The 19683-nt window shown below is 43.2% G+C and overlaps 1 protein-coding gene across 7 annotated transcripts in view; it reads left to right on the forward strand.

The window, feature by feature from the left end:
• The window catches only part of AIG1 (androgen induced 1), a 195291-nt gene that overhangs the window by 77300 nt on the left and 98308 nt on the right, over positions 1-19683 (forward strand). The window contains exons 4-5 of one of the 7 annotated variants that reach the window (XM_032794917.2): positions 7370-7450; positions 11792-13903. The exons of 4 other annotated variants lie outside the window; for them this stretch is intronic. In XM_032794917.2, coding sequence (XP_032650808.1) covers positions 7370-7441 — 72 coding nt within the window. In that variant the 3' untranslated portion in view covers positions 7442-7450; positions 11792-13903. Of the gene's footprint in view, positions 1-7369; positions 7451-11791; positions 13904-19683 lie in introns of those variants that run through there. 2 more of the 7 variants (XM_032794925.2, XM_032794946.2) reach the window with 2 other exon arrangements.

Here is a 19683-nt window from a genome sequence, read left to right on the forward strand (position 1 = left end):
CAGACAGAAATAACTGCATGTAACTCAAGGAGGGTCTGTTAATGCCTCTGACAACAATAAAATGCATCTATAATTTATTATGGAGCGGTGGTAGCAGAGCCTAAGATGACGTTGGAGCTTTCATCTTCTTATAAGTCTAATTTTTCATTCTCTTTGTATCTTCCCCCAAAATAAATTGATTCCCCCTGCCATATTTTGGGCAGCCTCTCATTCCAGAGTAGATTTCGTTTTCCCCCCCCATCCCCACCCCAGAATATTACCAAATATCAGAATAGGAATAGTGTTTTGCAAATATACCCGTCTTTCAAATTGTAAACATTTTCCTGACTGGCTTGGCCTACAGACTCTCCATTTGTTTTGTTTCCCTCTGTCTTGCTGAGACTGTTAAGGCTTTTTTGGAGGCGGGGGAGGTTATCGGATGAGTAGGGGTGAGAGGTGACAGGCCCAATGGGGAAGAATTACAAAAATGTGTAACAAATGGCTTCATAATAAAATAAACAGCACAGCAGGATAGGCAGAAAAAGGGTCAAGTAAGAGCCTATTAAAGCAGGGATAGAAGTTGAAACCTTGGGGAAGGCCTTGAGAGGAAGGAGGAGTGTTTTCTCTGTCCAAGTCCAGGCCAGAGGGACTGGAAACTGGTGGTATTGGTCAGTGGTGCTGGAACAATTTTATAGTGGGGATGCTGAAGGTGGAAACCATGTATTTGGTTGTTGTTACCACTTCAAGCCGGGGGTGTTGGGAGTGCTACTGCACCCCAAGTTCCAGCACCGATGGTATTTCTGTACTGCTTAAAGAGACTTCGTGAGTGAGGGATAGTTTACTCTTTCACTAACATTTCTTTTGCTCTTTTTTTTGAATTTTTGGAACCAGTCTGAAGAAAGCCTTAGTCCTTGCTCTGTGCATTGGGTCAGGAAGAAATGCTCTGTGTAGATCTGTGTGGGCCTCAAAGTGTTAGGTTACAATATTTTGTGTCTCTCCTCCCACCCTCCCCCATTTTCCTGTTATTTGCAGCTACAACATGTCTCAGCCATACAGAGCGATTTTCATGTGTACACAAAGCAATCTAGCTAACACTGTTTCTGAACAACAATTCTTCACCCTTTCAAGTAAACAAATGTTAGACTGTCTAGAAATTAATGTTTATGAGAAACAGCCAATAAATATCCCACTGTTAAATAATCATCAGTCACCAACCCAACCTCATTGCTGTCCCTGAAATTTTCTGTGATCAAAGTAACAAATTACTAGAAGATTATAATATTATAATTCTATCAAGGGATTTAAATTTTTCATTTACGAGAACACTAAACATATATAACACCTTTACTCTCTACAAAGAAAATCTAGATGTGTTATATGGTACAGAATATAATTAATACATATAAACTTGCAAGGCTAAGTACTGTATGCTTATACAAGTCCACAACATCATATGCTGCTTAACAGCAGCTAGTTCACTCACTCATAAGAAATATTCTTCTATTCTACCAACACATCACATTAGAACTTGTATAGAATTCAGACATAATTTAATGTAACCTGGAACTGTATTTCTTTAAAACAAATACAAACATCTAATAAACAATATAAAAAATCATATACACCTCTACCTCGATATAATGCTGTCCTTGGGAGCCAAAAAATCTTACTGCGTTATAGGTAAAACCGTGTTATATTGAACTTGCTTTGATCCACTGGAGTGCACACCCCCCCCACCTCCCGGAGCACTGCTTTACCGTGTTATATCCGAATTCGTGTTATATCGGGTGGTGTTATACTGAGGTAGCGGTGTATATCCAGCAGCATATTTCCATTGCAGAACAGAGCAAAGGAACAAAATTAAGTCTGGATAGGCAGAAGTGAAGTGCAGTGATAGTGAATGATGAAGGATTTACATGGAGAACCTATTCATAGTGTCCAAATGTTTGGCTTTTAAAAGATGAAGAATTTTTTAAAGGGAAGTGTTATCAACTGTTGTTAGATATTAGCTAGATTCCACTGAAACACACTTAACATTAACCTGTTTTTAACAATTTATTTTTAATAAAATATGCTATTTCAGGACACTTTACACTTAAATATAATTCAAAGTAACTATATTTTTAAGAGCAGACAAGGTAAGTGAGATATCTTTTATTGGACCAATTTCTGTTCATGGAGTGGACAAGTAAATTTTAAGAACAGTTGAAAACAATGGCAATATGATGTTTCTTTAAACTGGCATTGTGAATTAAAACAGGAAGAAATAGTAACTGGACCACATTCGGTTGCCTGAAATAGCTCTGTTATCCATGCTATTTGACATATTTAGTACAGTGTTTGATTTGCTCATGTCAAAACAGTAATAATCCTTATATTGATGCTTACATCACATACTATGGTAAAGAGGCCAGAGTACCTAGATTGAGTAAAGTATGTATGATGTTTGTTATACACAGAAATCTGTGTAAAAGAAAACAAAGAACTAACATGAAATAGTGATTTCACTGAAGTCAATGCCATTGACTTTAGTGGGCCAGGATTTGACCTATTTCATTTAGTGAAGTGAATGCCACCCCTAAATAACTCAGGTTGAATATATAGTTGTGTAAACCACAGGCTATATCTTCATTTTATACCGAGCAGATTATCTGAGAACAATGTGATTACATCAAGCAATACCTGTTTATAAATCGCTAACCAGGTGGACTTATTTCCTCTATTTATCAAATGTTTTGTAATTTTAGCAGACTGCACGACTGAACACAGCCTTGCTAGTTTGGTTAAATTAGTTCTAAAACTGAATCCCTTCATCAGACAAGTTGTTCAAGTCTTTGCTGTAGGGTCCTTTGCTCTGGATATACTTTGTTTTTTCTCTTACATCACCAAGGAGCCGTATTGTTTTAAAAGTGCTTCAACCTCATGACTCTCACTATGTCATTGCTCAGTTCTGTGGGCCCACTTTCTAATAACTCGCTTTCAGACTTGAGCTCCAGTAATCTTAAGTATTGTTAATTAAAAAATAAGCTTTAGTTACTTTAAACTGTTGTGTCATTGGTCCTGGGTAAAATTTATGTCGTATTGTGGCTACATGTCAGCAGTAGATGAAGTGACACATATATATATTTCTAGGACTTGTCTTCACGGCATACATTCTTAGCTTGAGTTTTAACTCTAGGTTTGTCCCTAACTCAACTCCCATCCACACACACAAACATCTAGCTCAAGTTAAAATCTGGCTAGGTCCTTCAAACTAGAGCTGGCTGGCCTGGAAGGGATGGGAGGGGCAAAGCTTGAATGCTGCTGTAGGTTAAGCTAGTAATGCAGTGAGGATGCAGCAGTTCAAGTTACAAGTCATCAAATGCTAATCTAATCACTTTGCTAATCCAATCAGTCTGCTAATCCAAATATGCCATGTAGCTCCACTGTTGTTTTGCAGTGTCCTTACTCTCGTTCCACTCTCACTTGAGCTACTTCAGGTGGAGTAATTCAAGTGTTCTAATTCAAGCTCAGTTACAGTGAAAACAAACTCTTAGGTCTGATCTACACTTTCAAATCAGACCAACCTAGTAAAGCAAATGGACTGTGAAAAATGTCATGCCCTGTATGACATACTTAGGTCAACCTAACTCCCAGTATAGATGCAACTATGTCGATGGAAGAATTCTTGCTGCCTCTTGCAGGGTTGTATTAAGTACATTGACGGAAATATCACTTTCACTGATGTAAGAAGCTTCTGCGCTGTGGCACTATAACAGTACAACTACGAGGTATGCTGCTCTAGCGTAGACATACCTTAAACACTGAGTCTCATCCTGACAGGTTGTAAGGAGATGTAAAGTGTCCTCAATTCTCCTTGGCTTTATTTAGAGCTGACGACACTCAGTGCCTACCACACGTACAACACGCACTTTAATAGTAATTATTATAATGCAGTCCTTTACGCTTACACAGCAACATGTGAGCAGGCCTGCATATAGAATTTATCCAAGTTATCACACAGTTTGCACAAGAATCCTTGTTCATTTCAAACTGAGAACATCCCAGATTCTTAAAATAATGTTTAAATATATATATATATATACACACACACACATATTTTCTAGGAATCTGGGATGTTTTCGGTTACGTGTGTGCGCGTGTGTATATATATTTGAATCAATTTAATTTGTGGCAAGGAAGATAACACAGAGTAGTAAAACTTATTACTGAACTGTTTAATGGATTCAAAGATCAGAAATGATGAGGTATCTCAATATGAAAATACAGAGGAGAGAATCTTGTGGGAAATGTCGGCTGCCTTTACGGTGCTGGAAAGTTGATTATTGTATGGATCATGTGCCAGTGTAACTTTTAATATGATATTTTCCTTTTTTATGTTGCTTATTCTTTGATGGTGTTTACTGAAAACAAAAGGATTATTAGAAAGACCTCTTAGCTCACTTTGGTTTAAATGAAAGCATACGTGCCCAAAAGGGACATGTAGAAGACATGGAAATGAATTATGGAGGGAAGAATGTCCAAATGATACATTTCCAGCCTCTCTTACAGATTCTCTCTCCTCTTCATTATTGTCAGCTCATATTAAAGATTCAGACAATTGAAGAGTGGGATGGATCCAGTGCTCTCATGTGTCCTGTTATTACTTTTTGTAACAAACACATCTTACAGATCTAGTGAATTTGGAGAAGCAGAGGACTATTGCCAGAAGAAAGCATTGATGCTCAGTTTTCTCTTTGATTCAAGAATGATTCAGGCCAATGCAGAAATAGGGAAGCCACATGAAAGATGCTTTGGATCAAAGTTCATAGTGACCTGGCCTGTATATTTCAGGTAAAAGTTATTTACAAACCTGCAGTTCCTTAGTCACTCCATCAGGAGCTCAGAATCAAGCCAGTTGCTCACTGAGTCTTTGTGAGGAACAACTAAGGAGATGACCCATGTTTTTTTGTTTAATCCATATTGTCTCTAACTAGCATGCTGCACCCTTTGCAGACAGGCTCTAGTAGAAGACTGTGGACTAAAGTACATTTAACAATTCATACTGCTTCTTGTATAAGAACACCCCATTTATGGGCCATTTAATTCAATACCCCCATAACTGCTAACATCTGACAGGCTTGCTGGAAGTGAATTGTAATGTAGTCTCTCTGCTTGATTGATATCTAAATCCATAGTAAGCATCTCAAGTATCCTTCAGTTTAATTGAGCTCTCTTTTTATATATATTGTGGCGGAGCTCTGACCTTGCTCCCGTGGGTCCTGCGCTTCTAGGCGGTTTATGCTAGCCTCAGTGGCTCACTGTGACCCTCCACATAGCCCTTCTCTCTCTGGGGCCAGGGTTACGGTCTACTGAGCCCTTTTTCATCATAGGCCAGCAGGGAGGTTGGTGAGAGAACTCCCACAGTCTCTGTTCAGCCTCCTGTCCTGACAGGGGCCTGACTTCCCCTCCCAGGAGATGTTCCTGTAGTGGTGGGTTAGGGGGAACCTGGGCCCGCCCTCTACTCCGGGTTCCGACCCAAGGACCCTAATGGTAGCAGTTGTTGGCAGCCAACCTTTCACTGCAGCAGAGTTGCTACATTTCCCTGGGCCACTTCCCCACAGCTCTCCTGCTTCTCCCTTCTTCACCCTTACCTCAGGGCTCCCTTGACGATGATTTGAGGGTGTCTTCAGTAACCAGGCCTTCAGCCACACTTCCTCTCCTCTGGCTCCCTCTGGCTCTCCTCTGCCTGACTGGAGTGAGCCCTTTTTATAGTATCAGCAGGGCCTTAATTAGAGTCAGGTGGTCACATTAACTTAATGGCTACACCTAACTCTTTGCAGATTAATTAGAGTCAAGTGTTCTCATTAGCCTCGAGCTGTCCCTGCTCTGGTTAGTCGGGGAACAGAAAACTGTTAATCCAGTGGCCAGTATATCTGCCTTCTGCCATTCTGCTGTACCCAACTGGCCTGGGTCTATCACAATATCTATACAAAACACCAGAGTCTGATTACAAAGATTCAGAAACGGGATCTTTAATGTTTCAGAGGGTAGACACTTCCCTGTGACATTAATTGAAAGGTTTACTGATAGAAAGCACAGAAAGTATACAATTTACTAATGAACTCTGTTTCATGCAGAATAAATATCCATTACTTGAACAGCTGTCTAAATGATGGAATATCAAATAAGTAGACATCACTTGTGGGCTCAGGACATTTAACTAGAACTCTGAAAATAACTTTCCTGGCTTTGAACACTTCTTGCATCTTCATGCTGTGGTTATGCTACATCTTCTGATATATCTCTTCGTTATCTGCCAGTCCCACAACTGGAACATGAATACAGTGGTATCAGTTATCCACACACACTGGGAAGAAAAACAGCAATAACATAAAAACTTATCTTGGTTTTCTGTTACTTGTATGGAGTGCTTGGAAACTGGATGTATGTCAGAACTTGTGTCAGCATAGCATCCAGAAACTGAAAGGCACCTGGATAAAAAATGCTGGATTAGGAGAGTGACGTCCCCTGACATTCTGAAAAAAGACCCTTTACCTAATACAAAAAAGTACAAGCCATTTTCTGTAAAATTAGGATTTGTGTCTTAACAATACTATGCACCTGCCAAGTGAGATTATTCATTGTAGTGTAGGTCTGAGATAGCGCTCCTTGCTGAACATATGTGTTGGGTGCTCCTGATTATCAGTCAATTTCCAGCCTCCTCCAAGACTTACAAAAGAAACTACAGTATAACGATGACAGGTCTCTGTGACAGAATGCACCCCTGTATTCACTCCCTACTAGGGATGTAAAATGTTAACCGGTTAACCGATAAGCATTAGGCTTACTAGTTAACCGACATTAACTATTAACCCCGTGCTGCGCTGGCTGGACCCTGGCCCTGCCGGACAGACCCAGCTGGACCTCAGCCACACTGGCTGGACCTCGGAGCTCAGCTGCACCACACCAGACCCCAGCCACGCTGGCCGGCCAACTGGCCCTGGCCCCAACCAGCTGGCCAGCCAGCTGAACCCAGCCCAACAGCCAGCCAGCTAGCCCCAAGAGCAACCCTGGCCCCTCTCCCTTTAATGGGTTAACTGTTTAAACAATAGACAAGCTGACTCCTCTAGCCAGGTGTCACCAAAGCTGATGGTCAATCACCTATCAAGTTATCATCCTTTGACAAGGAAGTGGGGCAGGAACAAACAGATTTGCATCTGAGCAAAACAGCAGCATGGAACCTCTTTCACTAACAACTCCCTTGTCTCCATCGTTACAGTGGGAATGAACTTTATCTAGGGGCAACCCTCAGGAAAATGCATTTCACAGGGTGACTGAACTATAAAAGTGAGGGACAAGAACACACCAAGTTCTCTCTCCCTATCCATCTTTCTCTCTTTCACCTAAGGCAACAAAAGAAACATCCGTTGGATTTTGGAAGAAGATTCTGACCTGGGAATTTGGTCAGCAATGTTATTGAGAACATATGGTAAGGGACTTCACTTTGAACCTAGTCTAGTTAGTTATGTTTTAGTACTAGGAAGTGTTTTATCTTTATTTCTCTTGTAACCATTTCTGACTTTGATGCCTTATACTAGTACCCACTTAAAACCTATCTTCATGTAGTTAAATAAACTAGTTTTATTCTTTAATCAAAACTAATCCAGTGTTTTGGTTCAACTGGGCTGTGGGGTAACTTCATTTAAAGTAGCAGACTGTTGAATATTGATCCCCTTACAGGGGCAACAGACCTAAAATCTCTGAACTGTCCAGGACACTGGAGAACACACGTTTTGGGAAAAATTGGGATTGGGACTTCGGTCATCCTGCAAATGGTAACCAAGGCTGGTGAAAGGCAGAGTATGACTGGAGTATGCTGGCAGGCAACAGCTATACACAGACACTCAAGGTCTGACCTGCATGCTGTTTGTGAGAAGCCCAGGTTGGAAGCTACAACAGCAAAGCATTGTGAGACACCCCAGGTTGCAGGGCAAGGGTGACACACTGTCTCACTGCTCTGGCTTGCACCCTGGAATGTCATAATCTCTCATAAAATGCACTTGATTACTTAATGTCAGTTGAATGTTCCTAGATCTGATCCCCACTGAAAAGAAGTATTATTACAAGTTAAAAGTTTGTATTAAGTTGAACTCCCCATGTCAGGTCATTTTTGTGCAAGCCACCTATCACTACCCACACAGGAACGTAACTCATTCTGGCAGGAAACAGGGATGAAGGCAAGAAATGTGACCACCAAGGGAAAGAAAGGAAGGGAGAAGCAAGGAGAATAGAATGAGAGAGATGTCAGGGAGGGACAGCCGACTATGATGGAAAGAGAGGCAGGGGAGATGCATCTGATTGGGGGAACCAGGACAGATCACAAAACAAAAAGCAGATGTTCCTCCAGCTTGTGACAAAAAATAAATAAATGAAAGGCGAGGGAATGAAAATGGGAGCAGAAAACAGTATAGACAACAGGAAGAGAGAGAGACAAAATGGTGAAAGAGGAACTGAGAGGAGGGAGAGAATTATAGAAGAAAAAAGGAAAGAAGAGGGAAAGGAAAATATGTTTAATTCATATGTCTTACTGTTCATTGCATGTCCTCTGGGAAACATCCCACAGTTCTGTTAATTACAGGGACGGGGGAGGAAGTTGATGGTGTAATGGTGCTGCTAGTGAGACTTGAGCCAACTTGCTGCTGTTACTATTGGACATGTAAATATATTAACAGGGCAGGTGTATTTAATATTTGAATGGTGACAAGACAGTTTTTTCCCCTGAATCTCAAGTCCTGATAACATTTATCCTAATAATACAAGATCTGTGACTGCTTAAACCATATCTGTGTGGTATCGGTAGACTGGTGTCAGTATCTCTGTGTATCCATTTCTTTTTGTCTATATCTTTAACTATCAGTGTGATACATTATCTCAGCTCCCTGGCTAACTCTCAGAATATCATGTCTTCTTAAAAGAAGCCAGTTTAGAGTAAGACCTATTTGTGCATATTGGCTGCAACACATGGTTTGTGCTGCATATTAAAATAGTCAAATAAGCTGCTTGCTACAAGTCACTATTACAATGGAAAGTGACTCACTTTGTGGCACCAGAGATAAGGAAGTCTAATTCCAGAATTTGTAACCTTCCTGCTTTAATATTGGTTTAGCCTTCAGATGTATGTTGTTGAGTTTGCTGTTTTTTAAAACGTTGAAAGCCATGTTTTCAGAAAATTGCACATGCCGACATTTTCACAAGCATGATCAATACACACAAGTGACCAGTGAAAAGCCACAGGATTGGGCAAATAGAAAGATGATTTAGAAACTCCCTCCCTCTTTGAGTTATATGCGGAGCACGGCTTGTCTGGAACCAGAGATTTGGCCCTAAAATTTGGTTGCGATTTTTAAAACCAGTACTACCACAGGACAGGACAGAAACTGGTTTACAATCTAATAGTGCGCGTCCATAATTCTGATAGTACATGGTCAAATGCAGAAAGCTTGGGAATGTTGATTTTATTTTTTTAATGTTTATTTAAAACACAATTTCAATAGTTGACTACATGATCTTTTGTGACCATGTGTAATTCTTTTGTAGTGATTAAACTGTATAGTAGTTTTTTGTAACAGGTGCATTTTTGTGATGCTAATTCACATTTTATCTTGTTGTGATTCTCAGAAAATAAATATAAAATACTGTATAAAGGTAAAATGATTATACCATCCTGTATGTACATATGGATAAGGATCTGTTCTCGCTCCTCAGATAAAATAACAAACTTATTCTCTGTGTCCTCTGACATCAGAGATTTCTAGGACCCTTTTATATTCATATTTCAAGTATTTCTCCTTTTCCAGAGAGCATAAGTAGACAATAGGATGAAAATTGAAAATGATACACTATTATAACTAATAATAGCTTATATTCAGATAGTGCCTTTCATCCACAAGAGGAACAATACACTATATTGCAATGGAAAATTTAAATGTAATTTTTCTTGGGTTGGAGAGGAAATGGCATGTACTGTTTGTAATATACAACAGCCTGTTTTAATAAGTTGTAAAATAATTGGAGAAGAGGTGGTTGAGAGTTTAACAGCAAATAGAGAAAATAGTCTAAAAAACCCCAGAAGCAAATCACTTTGGATGTAATCACTACAAAAAAGCTTATATTTTTACCAGTTCATACAAGAACAGGGAAAGGTAGAAATATCCTTATACAAAAGTAATGCATGTGGTATACATTCAGTTAATAGTATTTCAGGTATACTTTTGTATAGCTAGAGGACAAAATGCTTTTATAGTAACTTTTTTCCACTCTTAACAAAATGCAGTGTTGTGTATGCTAGAGCTCATCAGCTGACACCCATTAGCATGTAATCAGGTAAGAATAAATGTATACATGCTATAAAAGTATAGTTGTGCTATATTGTACTCACTGTATTGAACCCTGCTTAGTAAGCTAAAACCTGACTTCTAATATTCACACATGTGGCAAATGACAAAATCAGCCCACAAATATTTTGCAGCATTCCATGGTATCTCATTTATTTGTTTAATTTGCTGCTATAGCAACTAGATTCCACCCCCTTAGAGTTGTGGTAGTGGTGGTTTTTTTGTTTTTTTTTGTTCTTTTCCACAGACCTATGATCTACTTGGTTTAAGTTTGGCAGATAGTATTTCCTTCAATTGAAGACATATGCACCAACTCAGTGACCAGATTTTTACCTATTTCTCATTGCTGGAGTGAGCCATTATTTCACACGGAAGCAGTATCAGAAATCATTTTCTGCCATTGTCTTTGTAATAAATCATCACTTTTTAAAAAAGTTCCCTTTTTTGCCTTTTTAGTTTTCTAATTACTCTCTTTTCATGTGCAGTTGTACTTGAGAACAGGCAGCATTTCTGCAGAAAAAGTCTCTAGCCAAATTATGAATACATGGAACTAGTGCCACAGCAGTAATGCTGCTTACCTGCTGATCTGCAGAAATCAAGGTTTTGGGAGTGACCTTGAGACTTAGTCTTGCCTATGGTGACTGTGAGCATCAGCTGTGACCTGTCTTTAGTGCAGGGGCTCCATTTGTCTCCCATAACCCAATCCCACCTGTAAAATATAAGTAATAACTTCCATTTGCATTTCTATTGGCCTAAAGTGCGGAGGGCGGGGATAGGCACAAGGGAGAGTAAAGTGCCAACACCAGTTTTTGAACAGTTAAAAAAGTGGTATTAGGAATGGCTTTGGCAGACGCTGTGTGCCTGCCTTTTAGAATGACCATCTTAGCCCCCTGATCAGGGCCGGCTCTACTGTTTTTGCCGCCCCAAGCAGCGCGCCAAATTGTCACCGCGGATGGTGGGGGCAGTCTATGTGCCGTTAGGGTGGCTCACGTGTTTCCGCAGCGGTGGCAATTCGGCAGCTGCTTCTGTCTTCAGCCAGAAGACAGAAGCTGCGCCGCCGCGGACAGCTAAACATAGAAGCTGCCACCGAATTGCCGCCGCCATGGGAATACGCAAGCCACCCTAACGTACACGGACTGCCCCTGCCATCCACAGCAGCAATTCGGCACACTGCTTGCAGGCAAAACAACAGGGACTGCTGCCCCTTGCACATTGCTGCCCCAAGCACCTGCTTGGAATGCTGGTGCCTGGAGCTGGCCCTGCCCCTGATACAACGAAATGAGTGAGGAAATAAGAAAAATGGCAAAAGGCAGACCAGAAGCTGGTACCTTATCCTATTCTTGTTACAACTACTACTTATTATATCACTTGTATAAGATATTTTTGTTCAGAACAAATGATGTAATGAGTTTAATTAATATTATTTAAATCCACAGAGCTAGCAGCCCAGCTAGCATGAGGGAGCGAGGATACAGCCTGACTAGAGGAGGGAGAAGAATTGAATGCTGCTGGTGCAAAATCTGTTTCAAGTCCATCCCCTCCAACAGCACAAAGGCTCCCTGCAAGACTCCTTTCTGCAGGGAAGGAAGTAAATGTACAGCATAGCACAACTGTCTGGGAGCATTATTGTGTTCTTTTATTGTCACACTGCTCCCAAGTCTGAAAAAGCATCATGTGGCTAATAAAGGACAGGACTGAGCTCCAGGAGGCCTGGGATCTATTCTTGACTCTGCCACTGAATTATTGGATGATCTTGGAAAAGTGTTATTGGGCTTGAACCTGCTAGGTGCTGAGCGCCCTGAACTCCCATTGAAGTCAGAGGGAATTGAGAATGCTCAGCATTTTGAAGGATCAAACCCTTAAACATTTTTTGCCTAAGCTTGCCTGCCTGTGAAATGGAGATAATGATACTGTCATACCTACACAGGGGTGCTATGAGTCTTAATTAATGTCTGTAACACCCTCAGATGAAACCTAATATAAAAGTCAAAAGTATTGCTATTTTTGTAATGTGTGTCAAATATTGGTTACTGATCGTGGCAGGATATCAGAACTGATGAACTAATGGTGTGATCCAGTCTCCTGTAGGATATACATGAACTATGTTTAAAATGATCAAATTATCCATGGATTTTATACTAAGGTTAGCATTGCCAATATCTCATAAAATGCTTCTGATTGACCTGGTCAATGGGCACTATGACAGCAAGCTAGACTAAGTGCAGAATGGGAGTTCTTTGAGTGATTGCTCATATCGATTCCAATTAGGTGTGCGCGCGCTGTGTGCACTGTCGTCGGAAAGCTTTTCCCCTAACAGCACCCGTCAGGTTGGCTGTGGAGCTCCCTGGAGTGGCACCTTCATGGCGCTCAATATATGACCCTGCCAACCTGGCGCTGCCTCAGTTTCTTCTTACCACCAGTGACGGTTGTGCGAACCACGGTGACTTGCTTAGCAAGCTCTCCTCGTTTTCCCTTGTTTTCAGTTTAGTTTTGTTTACAGTTATTCCTAGCCTCATTAAATTTAGTTTTAGTGTTTTCGGTTGTTATAGCAGATAGCTGTTGGGAGTAGGGGGGGTCTTCCCCTTCACCCCGACTGCATTCCCTGTTGAGATTCAGGGCATGCCTAAATCCCAAGGGTTTGAACCCTGCAAGTCCTGCAGCAAGTCCTGCAGCAATCCCATGCCAATGGGCGACCCCCACAATGCTTGCTTTAAGTGTCTGGGGGAAACATGACAAGTGGAGCATTTGTAAAGGGTTTTGCCCCAGAACAAAAAGGGAGTGAGACTTTCACTTCAAGCAGTTCCTTATGGAGGCAGCACTTAGGCTGCAACCTACATCAGCACAGCAAGAGCCGGCATCAAGCTCATCGGTGCGCAGCACCCCAGCAGCAGTGGTAGAAGTGGCAACGTGGAAGGACTCAAGGAGAGACCCGCGGTGACACCAAAACAGGCAGGATCAACCTGGCACCAGTCCCATTCCCCAACGCAGAAGTGGCGGAAGTAGAGAAGGAGTGGATCTCCGACTCCGAGACCCACCCTTTTGGAGCCGGCCGATGGGGCGCATCCCAGAGAGGAGCACCCAGGGCTAAAGACTTCGGAGCCAGCACCGTCGACTTTGGCCCTGCAAGGGGGACGGTCGAGTCCAGTGCTGTTGGACTTCCTGAACCAGGTCATTGAGGAAGTGGAATTGCCATACACCCTGAACACCTTTAAGACCGTGAGGGACCTCGCTGCCATGACAGCACCGCAGCCCCGGGTCCTTCAAACCAAGACTCCGGTACCACAACGTGTGGCAACATCTTGAGACAAACCGGCGATGCTTCATCCCTCAGCACTGCCAATGGAGTCCCGGCACCAATTAGACTCGCGACACAGCTCCAGGTCGCGATACCAATCATCGCACCGATCCCCATCATGCAGCAGGTCCCACTCCTGGCACTGATTATCCCAGCACCAGTCAGCATCCTTGTGCAGGACCCGATCTCAGCACTGCTCCCCAGTCCAGCTCTGCTCGGCACTGCCCTGGCCATTGCGGTCCTGCTCCCTGTCTTCGGACTCAGAGACGGAGTCGAGATACTCAGAGCTGGACTGGCACCAGTCAGGCTGTGGAATGCCTAAGGTGGGGGAAGGACGATGGCCTGCGCAGTGGCAGAGACCAATGCAGTGGCCATTTTGGACCCCATGGGCATACTACCAGGCCCAGGGTGTCCAATCCAAAGGTTCCCATTTGGCAGCATCTGAACCACAGGTACCAGAGGCATCAGCGAGCTGCCTCACCCCTAGGGGTGCCAAGGGTACCGGTCACACTATTTCCCGTGGAACCAACCCCGGCTCCTGAGCCTGATCCAGTTGTGGATGGCCCTGACAGAGAGGTGGGACAGGAGGCCTCTGGAGACCAAAAGTGTCAGGAGGACTCTGTTCCCCCATTAGCCTCATAATCGTCCTCCTTGGATGAGGCGGTTGCAGGCACCTCCATCTCTGGACCACCCCCCATAGACAGCTGTGCCCACCAGGACCTCCTTCGCAGGGTGGCGTGAAATATGGGCCTGCAGGCTGAGGAGGTGATAGAATCAGAGGACCCGATGGTCAACATCCTGGTCCTGGAAGGCCCATCCTGGGTGGCTCTATCCCTCATCAAGACTATACATGTCAATGCTAAAACCATTTGGCAGACCCCAGCCTCCATCCCCTCCCATCACGAAGAGTGTGGAAAGGAAGTATTTTGTACTATCTAAGGGGTATGAATACCTCTTCACACACCCGCAGCCTAGCTCATTGGTGGTGGCTGCAGTAAATGAAAAGGATAGGTAGGGATAACAAGCCCCAGTGCCTAACTCCAAGGTCGCCTAGATTTATTTGGGCACAAAGTGTATTCCACGAGGGGGTTACAACTCAGGATTGCCAACCAGCAGGCAATTCTGAGTAGATACAGCTTCAACTCCTGGAACTCGATCCTCAGGTTTAAAGAGCTGGTGCCAACTGAGTCCAGCAAAAAGTTTGGAGTGATAGTGGAGGAGGGCAAGATGGTGGCATGGATCTCTTTACAGGCCTCACTGGGTGCTGTGGACTCAGCGTCACGCACCTCGTCCTCCGGTATCACCATGATCGCCAAGGTTCAACAGACCATGCAGGACCTGTCTTTCGATGGAGCAAGTCTGTTTGCAGAGCAGACTGACTCTTGACTGCATAGGCTAAAAGACTCAAGGGCTACCATGAAATCCTTGGGTATGCTCACCCCAGCAACCCAACGTAAACATGTCAAGCCTCAGCAGCAGTGTTCCTATTCTTCTTGGCCAAGGCAGGACTTTTATAGAAGAAGGGGCAGGAATGGCAGACGCAAGCCTTCCCAGCCCCGGCAGGTCCAAAGCAGGCCTTTTGAAGGTTCGCCTGAGGATGGCGAACCAGCCACAATTCCAGATTCTTGAATCATCTGTCCCACTTCTCACAAGCAACTCCTTATCCAGGAGGTGTGGGCGCTCCATCTTCCAGAGGTGGGGGTTTCCCCAGGTCGATCTGTTCGCCACCCAGAGTAACAGAAAGTGCCCAATGTTCTGCTCCCTCCAGAAACGCAGCCCAGGCTCAAACACAGATGGATTCCTGCTACCCCAGGGAAGCCATCTGCTCTACGTCATTCCCCCATTACCTCTTGTGCACAAGGTCCTGCTCAAGGTCTGCAGGGACGGGGCAGAGATAATTCTGGTGGCATCAGCGTGGCCTCAACAACATTGATACACCACGCTCCTGGAGCTGTCAGCAGTTGCCCTGATCACTTTGCCTTCCCTCCCCGACCTGATCACTCAGGACCACGGTCGCCTTCATCACCCCGACCTGCAGTCCTTCCATCTCACGGCATGGTAGCTTCATGGCTGAACCTCATGGAGCTTCTGTGCTCAGAACAAGTAACAGAGGTCCTACTCAGCAGCACGGAGCCCTCCACTAGAGCCACATATCTGGCAAAGTGGAAAAGATTTACTTGTTGGTGTGACCAGCGTTGTACATCCCCCGTTCAGTCACCCGTATCTCTCATCTTAGAGTACCTTCTGCACCTGAAACAGCAAGGCCCAGCAGCATCCTCCAAAAGGTACATCTTACTGCTATCTCAGCTTTCCACCTAGGAGTATCTGGACGCTCTGTCTTTGCCAACCCTATGGTTGGTTGGTTCCTTAAGGGTCTGGAACAGCTATATCCCCAGATCAGACAGCCTGTCCCTGTGTAGGACCTTAACCTGGTCCTCTCCAGGTTAATGGGGGCCCCGTCTGAACCACTTGCAACTTGCTCCCTTCTCTATCTGCCATGGAAGGTAGCTTTTCTGGTCGCCATTACATCCGCAAGGAGGGTGTCTGAGTTAAAGGCCCTTACCTCAGACCCACCTTATACAGTTTCCCACAGGGATAAGCTACAACTCAGACCTCACTCGGCCTTTCTTCCTAAGGTTGTGCCACACTTCCACACTAGTCAGGACATTTTCCTGCCTGCTTTTTATTGTAAGCCTCATGCCAGTAGCCATGAGCAGAGGCTGCAGTCTGGATGTTTGGCGAGCACTAGCCTTCTACATCGAGCACGCCAAGCCATTCAGGAAGTTGAACCAGTTGTTCATAGTGGTGGCAGACTGGATGAAAAGGCTCCTGGTCTCATCTCAAAGAATAGCCTCCTGGATCATGTCATGCATCCACACTTGCTACGAGATGGCCAAAATACCTGCCCCGGTTCTTACAGCACGCTCCACAAAGGCACAGGCCTCATCAGCGGTGATCCTGGCCCACGTCCTGATACAAGAAATCTGCAGGGCAGCAACTTGGTCCTTGGTACATATGTTCACCTCTCATTACGCCATCATCAGGCATGCCAGAGATGATGCAGCTTCCAGCAGAGCGGTGCTCCAATCAGTGATTCCATTCCTACCCCACCATCTAGGTAAGGCTTGGGAGTCACCTAATTGAAATCTATATGAACAATCACTTGAAGAAGAAAAAACAGTTACTCACCTTCTCATAACTGTTGTTCTTCAAGATGTGTTGCCTATGTCCATTGCAAACCCACCCACTTTCATTTCTGTCAGAGTAACCAGCAAGAAGGAACTGAGGCGGCGCTGGGTTGGCTGGGTCATATATTGAACACCATGAAGGCGTCACTCTATGGGGCTCCACACCTGACCCAATGGGTGCTGTTAGGGGTAAAACTTTCAGATGACTGTGCACCCAGAAGAACAACAGTTACGAGAAGACGAATAACCATTTTTTCTCCCTTATCTGAGGTGGACTAAAATGCAAATTACATCCTTAACTGAGGAAAATATTTAATTTGTTTAATTGGACTTTTAGAGTTTTATTTTATCATCTTGAACTTTACCAGTTTTTCATAAACCCTGTATGCAGAGTTCCAAGCCATACATGTTTTTGTGGCTTCTTCTGCAAATACAGTACGCAGTGTAGAAAAGTTTTATGAACTAGTTATGGGAAGGGTCAAATACGTATCTCCATAAAACTAGTTAGAAAAGGAACAGAACATAGCAGATATTTTTAAGCCACTTTATAAAATTAAGAACTGGAAAATAACAATTTTCTGTAAGCCATTTTCTTTTATTTAAACATAATACTGAGAATTCTCTTTAATACAAAGATTTATTGAGATTTCTATTAGCAAACATGGATAATTCATGTTGGCTGAAAATCTTTTTAAAAACATGTATGTACAAATGCGTATTTATGTTGGCGAGTATTTTTGAATCAGGAAATAAGGTTGAGAACATTTCAGTAGATGTAAGGCAGAGGAACTGCAGATGAAGCAGAAGAGGAGAAAGGGATGGAGGAAGAAATAGGTGTGTCAGAAGTTAAGAGAAAAGGTGATAAAGGTGCAAGTTGCATACAGTACAAGACAGAAAGGAATCAATGAGGAGGAAACCAAATATTGAAATAAAGAAGTGATGATGGTAGTCAGCTGGGAAGAGCCACAGAACAGGGAACTGATAATCGTATGTCCTGTATGTTGCTGAGGAGAAAGCTCAAAAAGGAAGTGAGAATGTTTAAAGTACAGTGTATATTGAAAAATTGTCCCCTACTTTATTCCAGGCCATCATGTATAATTTTGGTTTTATTTGATTTGCCGTGAAGTGTATCGTGCAGGGTCATCCTTTGTAGAGAGGTTTGTTTTCTTCTTCCCACCCTCCCTGCCTATGCAAAGCTTAAAGAAGCATAAATATGTTTTCCCTGTGGTTTAGCAGTCTTCATTTTGTGTTACCTGCCTTCCTGAATTCACAAGCATTAATTTCCTCAGAGCTCTTGAGTCTTTTTATTTGGTCTCTGCTCTCTGTTTGCCTCTAGTGTGCCCCAGAAAGCACATGGTAGCAGCACTGTGGTGAATACATCCCTGTATTCATACCTTACATACGAGTGTAATAATCTTCATACCAAATATGCCTTGTGAGGTATCATTTGAAAATTATAACTTTCTGGTTAATAATATCATGGTGAAATGTATGTAGCAATAGATTTAAAGTTATAAATTGCACCGAATGATGTTGGTGGCACATGTTCAAACTCAAATAGCCCCAGTTAGGAAGAACTGGTCAAGCAGGTCTTAAAGGAATGGGGGTTTACCTCAGTTTACATATAAGGTGTAAACAGGGTCCTCAGACAGTGAGGGAGGGAAGACAGGAGACAAGAAAAATCTGTATTTATGCAAACAGATGTGAGAAGAAACAGCATGGAGAAACAGTAGCTTTCACTAGTATGCACCATGTTGCCTCCTTTACTATTTGAATAAACTCGGCTTTGAGGGGTAACCTAGAGGAAAATGGGGGGACTGGACTATGAGAGTAACGGGGCAAAAACACCTCTCTTTTTTCATCTAAGACGACAAAGAGAAACAGCCATTGAACTTTGGGAGTAGATCCTGGCCTGAGAGTTTGGTCAGCAGTGGTACTGGGAACGTGTGGTAAGGGAGTTCACCCTGAACCAAGTCCAGCTTGTTAACTTTAGAAAGCATTCTATCTTTATTTTTCTTGTAACCATTTCTGACTTTAATGTTTCATTACTTGTACTGACTTAAAATCTGTCTCTTTGTGAGTAAATAAATGTGTTTTATTCTTTAATCAAAACTAATCCAGTGTTGCGAATTGTTTGAGTAACACTATTTAAGGTAGCCAACAGTTGTATATTGATCCCCTGAGAGGGGCAATGGACCTAATATATCTGGACTATCCAGGAGAGGGCTGGACAGCGCAAAACACACATTTTTTTGGGGGTGGGGAGAAGGAATCCTGGATGAGGGGTGTTTTTAAGGTCACCCTGCGCAGTACTGACCAAGACTGCTGGAAGCCAGTGTGGCTGGTATTTGCTGACAGGCTGCTGTGGTCCAGAGCTGCTGGACCAGGGCTATACCCAGACACTCAGGGTATGACCTGCATGCTTCTTGGCTATTTGTGAGGAGCCCATGTTCGGATCTACAGCAGCCAAGCATTGTGAGGCACCCCAAGTTGCAGGGCAAGCGGTGACACAGCCTCTCACAGGTCTGGATTGAATACCAGAATGTCATGAGCACCCAAAACTTTCTAAGGTCGTGCATCACTTTTTAAAACATTATTATTATTACTATTGATTAATTTATGTTAGAGTAGCAGCCAGACGCTCCAGCTTAAATCAGAGCCCCGTTCTGCTGGGCACTGTATGTACACTCTGCTTCAAAGACCTTAGAATCTAAATGGACAGAACAGATTAAGGATGGGAGAAAGGAAGCATTATTATCCCTGTTTTACAGATGGGGAACTGAGGCACAGAGATTGACTTATATGAAGTGGCACAGGGAGTTTGTGGCAAAGCTGGAATTAAATC

Source organism: Chelonoidis abingdonii, chromosome 3 (assembly GCF_003597395.2).
Source record: "Chelonoidis abingdonii isolate Lonesome George chromosome 3, CheloAbing_2.0, whole genome shotgun sequence".
Lineage (NCBI taxonomy): Eukaryota > Metazoa > Chordata > Testudines > Testudinidae > Chelonoidis > Chelonoidis abingdonii.